At 35.1% G+C, this 8,140-nt stretch overlaps 1 protein-coding gene across 1 annotated transcript in view; it reads right to left on the minus strand.

Annotated features, from left to right (window-relative positions):
• The window catches only part of WDR41 (WD repeat domain 41), a 93,660-nt gene that overhangs the window by 52,414 nt on the left and 33,106 nt on the right, over positions 1–8,140 (minus strand). The window contains 2 exon segments of the mRNA XM_007943441.1: positions 2,597–2,727; positions 3,925–3,973. Of these exon segments, the coding sequence (XP_007941632.1) occupies positions 2,597–2,727; positions 3,925–3,973 (180 nt within the window).

Raw genomic sequence — 8,140 nt, forward strand, 5'->3', positions numbered from 1 at the left:
GCAGACCACATCCCTAAGGCAGCTACTCAGCTGCTCACAGTAGATTCTACCATGGAGTTGATTACCAGTCTCATCATTGGGAATACTATATCCAGCCGCCCAGCCATTCAACCAAGCCCAGCCAAGTTGACACACAAACTGAACTACCACAATTCAATTCAAAAATGGGCAAAGGACACAATCAGACATTTCACCAAAGAAGATATTCAGGAAGCCAACAAACACATGAAGAAATGCTCATGATCATTAACCAAAATAACAAATCAAAATACAAAATACAAATCAAAATAACAATGAGATATCATCTCACCACAGCAATAACAGCGAAGTTCAACAATACAGAAAAACAATAAATGCTGGTGAGTATGTGGAGAGACCAGAACTCTTATACACTGCTGGTAGGACTATAAATGGTACAACCATTGTGAAAAACTGTATAGCACTTCCTTAAAAAGCTGGAAACAGAAATACCATTTGATAGAGCAATCCCATTACTAGGAACATATCGCAAAAAGGTGAGATCTGAGACACAGATATATATATGTACAGCATATTCATCACAGCACTATTTACAATACCAAAGAGATGGAAACAACATAAATGCCCATCAACAGAAGAATGGACAACCAAACAATGGTACATACACATGGTGGAATACTAAGCAACATTAAAGAGAAATAAAGAATCTGTGAATCACCTCATAATGTGGATGAACTTGGAGGACATTATGCTTAGTAAAATAAGTCAATCACAGAAGGGCAAATATTGTATGAGTCTGTCATTAAAGAAGTCAAGGAAAGGTCTACACAGAGAAGGAAATTTTCTTTGTTGGTTACTAGGGATAGGAAGGAAGAGAAAGGAAAATTGCTGACTAGTTAAGAGACATGTGTTGATATGGGTGAAGGGAATGGCAATATAACAAGTGTATGACCAACACAGTATCAGTAAGGAAAAGGATGACATGGAGAGGAGCACAAGAGTGCAGACAACAAAGGTAAATGTTATTATTACATACAAAATACTGTATTATCAGTGATAACAAACACTAATCTGCAGGTAGATACATAGGTAGACAGGCAAGAAGATCAGGTACAAGTAGGCAAACAGGAATGATGATACAGAGGTTTCTGGCAAACAATATTCCTAACTATATAAGTGCTATAAAAATGTCCATATACATCTTAGAGCTAATAGGGGACAAAGTTAAGATAACTTCTTAACTACTACCAAGCACCTTGAGGGAATGAGTCATTGGGCCTGTGGGCTTGGGAACACGGTCCAAGAGGACATCACACTCAACTGGCACAACATACACCCAAAAACACTGCTCTACATCCTACTTTGGTTAGTAGCAACTAGGGTCTTAGAAGCTTGTGAGCAGCCATCTGAGATGCAATTATTGGTCTCTTCTCAGCCATAGAAAAGAAGAGTGAAGGAAATCAAAGACATAGGAAAACAATTAGTCCAAGGAACTAATAGACCACAAGAACCTCAGGTCCAGAGACCAGAGAAACTAGACGGTGCCCAGCTACCCAATGCCAACCACCTGAAAAGGGATCAAAATTAGAGATCCTGTTAGAGTGGGAGAAAAAATGTGGAACAATTTCAAAAACATAAAAAGAACCAGGATTATTGGTTGGATAGAGACTGGTGAAACCCCTGACACTATTGCTGAGTCACCCTTCAGGCCTGGAACTGGACTCAGTCCCATGGTTCAACTCTCAGCCAAAGAACAGACAGGCCTACGAGCTAAACAACTACGCCCGGATAATGCACTCCTTAGAACAGTCCAGCATGGGAAATCAGATGGGCAGCATTTGCGCAAGGAGAAAGCTAGGCAGGCAGGAATATATAGGTAAGAAGGACGCAGAGAAGGGGTAACCACAGGGAGGAGAGCTGTTACACTGTAAGGATAGTAATTAGTGTCACACAACAAAATATGTGTTGAACATAAAACAAATCTGCTTTATAAAAACACTTAGAACAATGCCTGCTATACACAGCACTTTATAAATCTTTGATATTGTTACATTTTAATTGTTTAACTAAAAGTAAGGGAGAAGGAAAAGCAATTCTTTTTTTAATTATTGCTTTTTAATACTGAGTACAAATATTAAATACTGAAAGGGTATTCCCTTTTCTACCAGAACTGGATGCTGAAGTTCTTATGGACTGGGACTACTACATTTCTTCTGCTCTACAGTGAGAAAAAATATGTATAAATTATTCTTCAGTCCAACTCATCTCTGTTTCCCTGAAATAAAAAAGCATTTTGAGATAATAAAGTAAGTATTTTTAAGCTCACCTTCTCCCATTTATTACAGTTTATACAACTTGATGTAATAGTAACTGGGGAAAAATTACATTACTCATGAGGTTCCTATCAATAAGACTTAACCTACTATTTCTATTCTATCCTTCCCCAGATGTCTAATCCTTTTGAAAAACATGTCTCACAAAGGCTAGAACAAAACCACTTTTACTAGCACAGGGATGTATGCATAGACAGGCCCCAAGAACCTAAAGAATAATAATGCATGTAGTGGCCCCTTGGGTTACTATAGATATTTCCTGTTCTTCCAGATTTAAGGATATAATAACTGTTCTATCAGCAGAGGCTGTCAAGATCAGTTGATTTTTTTCTTCACAAGATTCCAAGGAAGGAAATGGAATAATAGCAGTTATCTTTTGAGTGTGTCCACTGAGTTCCAGAAGTTTTTCTCCAGTCTAAAATACCAATAAAAATGTTAATGGGCCATATTCATGACTTAAATAATCTTAAATGATAACATTAAGCATCACAGTGTAGAAGATACATATCCATTTCATTTAAAATTCCTTAGTCGTGACTTGTAATTTAATTCTAAGTAATCAAATAAAATCTAATCAACTGTTAAAATAACAGCCACATAAAACTTTAATTATTTTCTACAATAAAATGCTACCTTTTTAGAACAGTTTTATAGAAAATTAAATAAATATTCTTTACATATGGTTTTAGGAATGTAATTATGTAAATTAAGCAAGAAACATCAGTAACTTAACCTGTAAGGAAAAAGAAGGGAGTCATTGTTCTCTAAATATTCATTATCTAAGTCATCTCAATTATGAGGTAGTAGAAGGAAATAAAAGTCAATATAACAAAAAATATATATATTCACTAATACACAAACCACTCATAAAATAATTCTCTACTCCATTTCTCTCTACTTACACCAACAACTATTCCCACTCACTCAATGTCTTAATCCATCAGTTTCTCACTAACAATTCCAAGAAGTAAACATTCTAAAATAGACTATAATGTAAATTGCAAATATTTTAAAGGTTGCAAGATTTATGAAAACAATACTAAAAACTGCTTTTAAGCAGAGTCATTGACAGATAACACAATCCAAAATAAAGGCTAAAGGGAATGACATGCTTCAGAGAGACTTTCAATATCAAAGAACCAGGAAGAGAGGCCCTTGATAAACTTGGTGAAGCTTTAAATAGTTCCGCTAACATAAGCCTTTTATTACCTTGTTACTTAAGTCAAAAATTGTTTTATCATATCATAAAATTTTGAAAAAGAACATGATGCCCCCCAGTAAAACCAAAGTTAATTAATTTTAAGAATAAGCATGGTTGCTGACATAAATTCTGTTCAATACGATTAAAATTTTTATTTCCATAATTTGGCTTGTTTGTTTGTTTGTTTCTCAGAACAAAACCTTTAAAAATGTCTCTCTTTACTATGAAATATGAGTCCCCGTTATAAGTGGATTCAACCTACATAGCCCTTTTCAAGTATTAATTAGCCTCAAATATACAAGTATACAGACATATCTTCTGTGTTTATGAATGTCATTAGTGTTTATAAATGAATACTCAACTATACAAATCATGTCTTCATTAAACAATCCACTGAGAATCAATACACACCTGGGCATTCCACACAACTACAATTCCATCATCACCAGCAGATGCAAATCTGGTTAGAGAAAAAAGGTTAAAGAGAGAGAGAGAAGGTCACTAGTGACATTTAACTGCCTAAGATTAATGATATTTTCACCTACTAATATTAATGCAGGAGCTCTGCTTGTGCTGTGGTTAATGTAATTTACCAAATATTTATATATACCTTCTAAATTCTATGCCACGTACTGAGGATCCAAAAATAAGCAAGACAGTGACAGAGTTAAAGTGAATAAACTGCTAGAAATGTAAAAATGAGGGAGATATATAGATGATCTTTAAAGTTTTGTTTTAAAATTCTATGATTTTAAGAAACTTCTGACTCAAGTATAATAAAGCTAAGCTGAAGAACAACTTCACTGATAGGAAGTGAAATTCCAGGAACAGAACAGAGGAATCACGTCAATCTTGGTTACCTAGTGCTTCCTTAGCAAAAAATACCACAAAATGGTGACTTTAAAGAACAAAATTTGTTCTATCAGTCCAATTCAGGGTGTGGACTCTAAGGGAAGGCCCTTCACTGTCTCTTCCGGCTTCTAGTAACCGCCAGAAATCCTTGGCTTTCCTGGTCTTGTAGATCAATCTGTCTTACCCTCTGTGTGTCTGTGTCTATTCTGCTCTTTTTATAGAACATGACTCAGAAGGGATTAGGTTTAGGGCTCACTCTACTCTAGTATCATCTCATTAACATAAAAAAGAAAATCTCTATTTCCAAACAGGATCATTTTTATAGAGGTTAGGACTTCCAACACAAGTTTTAGGGGCCATGTTTCAATCCATAAGTGTCCTTATATAAATCCATTATTTCTACTGTTTTCTCTTTAAACAATATTTCAACACTATTATTTAAAGTCAAAACCTTTCTCGTTTGCTCATCTTGGCTCCTTAGTCTTCCCATGTAAATGCTGTTTTCTTGGTTTAGAATATTTTTTGTTTTGCTTCTGTTTTTAAATGAAGGTGGTTGAAATGCAAAGAGGTAAAGGAAAATTTGTTTCATGGCATGAAATAAGTTATGATTAATTCAGTTATAGTTTATCATTCCCTCTTCACCTCCCAATCACTATACAGTGATCGACATTCTACAGAATAAAAGATATCTGTGATACAAGCACTATCAAGGGAGATAATCTGTGGAACATCATTCATCGGAGTGATTGGATTAAAATAAAATTGAGAAAACACTGTTCTCAGTATCCTAACACAGCAGTGTACAGCAATCACATTGTAAGCATCTTAAGTAATTTGCTATTAATAACAAAGTACACAAGTTTATAAATAAATGCTTTTTTAATGAATCAGAAAAGACTCAATGTTGTCCCCATAGTATCATTTTCATTCAAGTTTGCCAACTATAAACAGCAGACAGCTGACTTATTACCCTTTGTTGTTGTTGTTGTTATGTGCTGTCGAGTCGGCCCCGACTCATAGCGACCCCTCCTTGGGTTTCCGAGGCAGTATCACTACGGAAGTAGGATTGCCCAACCTTCCTTCCGAGGAGTGGCTGGTGGGTTTGAACCGCCAGCCATTCGGTTAGCAGGCAAGTGTCTTAGCCACTATGCTACCAGAGCTCCTTTATTACCCTTAACAACCATTAATAAATGATACTCCACTAATAGCCATGGCATTTAGAAATTTTGTTGTACTCCCCTGCAAGATTGTTAGTGGATGGCACAAAATGCCTTGGATGTCTGCAGTCAAGTAAATGTTGTTGACCATACATATATCATTGGGGGAAAAGTAGAAAACTGATACACTAGGACACAGGAATCACTTTGTTCCTGTGAGAGTATCTGTTGTAATGACTTTATTTATTTATTTATTTTATTTTAATGAAAAATTCTAATGAATTTTTGATCTATAAAATCTCACTAATTCAGTATTAACACTCTAAGGTGAACTTCACATTTATGTTTCTCATGTGCAGTTTCTAACCCCTCTACTTAACTGCTGTCTTCACAGATTCTGACAATTCCTTTGTACTCATACTCAGTTCTTATTTCAAAACCTTCTGATTACATCTCCAACTGTTAAGAGTTAGGAGATTACCAAAGATAAGAAACTGGTCAAAAGTGGTCTGACAAAGTCTGTTAGTAATTATTTAACATAGAATACAGAACTGCAGATCTTTTTAATAGAAAGGACTTTAAAAACTTCTTAGTTAGCTAGCCAGCTAGAAACTGCACAAATAAAAGGAAAAATCAAACCACTGCCATCAAGTTGATTCCAACTTATGGTTAGCCCATGTATTACAGAGCAGAATTGTTACGCAGGGTTTTCTCGGCTGTGATCTTTACAGAAACAGATTCACCAGGCTCTCTTCTGTGTTAACACTGGGTGAACTTGAACCGCTAATCTTTATGTTAATAATCTAGCACAAACTGTCTGTGCCAACCAGGGAACTTATAAAGGTAAAGAGTTCTTTTAAAATTTATTTATTCTCATTTCAAAATGTAAACTATAAAAGGTCTGAACATTAAAAAGGCGATTTTTAAATTAGTAATATTATAATTTCTTATACTTTTCTGAGTCAGAACACTAAACAATGCCTTGAGCATCAAAAAGAATTGCTGGAAGTAAATTTTTAATAGCTTATGTTTCTGGGCCTACTGATTTTTCTTTGTATAGCAGAGGGCAGGACTCAAGGTCTCAAGTTTTCTTTGGTATAAAACATCAATTTCTATTGATTCTTTAAGCTTATAATTGCTAGTTTCTCCCTTTTAGAAGACTGCAGACTTAAAATACATAGTTTTTTCTAACCTTGATTTTTATTTTCTCATTGTTTTATCATGTCTGAATCTCACAAGTTCACAATGAGATGATTGAATGGTTAAGAGCTTATAAATGAGATATAAAGCATTTCACCTCAACCTGTAATCCAATCAGTAGTGAACAAAAGTTAAATCTAAACAATGCTCAGTAGTAATTCATAAAATCACAGCCAATTTTTTAATGCTCAGTTGGTGCATTATTCAGGCTTTACAATTCTTATTCTACTCCTGTCTTTCATTATTTATTACCATCTCCTCTAAAGAGGAAACATGAAGCTTTAAGATGCAAACCAGAATAATTTTGCTACACCTTAAGATTTCTCATAAAATAACTAATAAGGGGTTAGGGACCTATTTATAAATTATAATTATCCATCCTACTCCATTATAATTATACATCCCATCCATTCTACTACAACGTAGAACTGAAATCTACCTTACTGTATCAGTTTCTCTTAAGCCAAATGCATTTTAGCCAGATACGCACACACACACACACACACACACACATTTCCAATTCAGAAATGAAAATTCAACCAAGAATTCCTAGTTGTTGGGTATACTGTAATTGCTGAAAAGACGTAAATGAGGTATAAAAAAGGTAATTAAAATGTCAATTAGATTTAAGCTATGGCTGTGTGGATCATCAGAAAGTATGGACAAAACTGTGAAGAATGGGAATTCCAGAAAACTTAATTGTGCTCTTGAGGAATCTGTACATAGATCAAGAGGAAGTCATTCAAGCAAAACAAGAGGATACTTCATGGTTTAGAACCAGGAAAGTTGTGCATCAGGGTTGTATTCTTTCACTATACTTAATCTGTATGCTGAGCAAATAATCCAAGAAACTGGACTATATGAAAAAGAATGCAGCATCAAGAACATGTAACAACTTGTAATATGCAGATGACACAACCTTACTTGCTGAAAGTGAAGATGACTTAAATCACTTACTGACAAAAGTCAAAGACTACAGCCTTCAGTATGGATTACACCTCAACATAAAGAAAAAACCCTTCACAACTGGGCCAATAAGCAACAACACGAAATGGAGAAAAGACTGAAGTCATGTATTTCATTTTATTTGAATCTAAAATCAACACTCACGGAAGCAGCAGTCAAGAAATCAAATAATGTATGGCTTTGAGCAAATGTGCTGCAAAAACCAAAACCAAACTCACTGTTGTGGAGTTGGATCTGACTCATAGTTACCCTTCCTTGGGTTTCTGAGGCAGTATCACTACAGAAGTAGATTGCCCAACTTTCCTTCTGAAAAGTAGCTGGTGGATTTGAACGGCCAGCCTTCTGGTTAGCAGTCAAATGCCTTAGGCACTATTTAAAGTATTAAAGACAAAGATGTGATTTTGAAGACTCAAGGTGTACTTGACCCAAGACATGGTATTTTTGATAGCCTC

Source organism: Orycteropus afer, unplaced genomic scaffold (assembly GCF_000298275.1).
Source record: "Orycteropus afer afer isolate SDZICR_OR568_19922 unplaced genomic scaffold, OryAfe1.0 scaffold00107, whole genome shotgun sequence".
NCBI lineage: Eukaryota > Metazoa > Chordata > Mammalia > Tubulidentata > Orycteropodidae > Orycteropus > Orycteropus afer.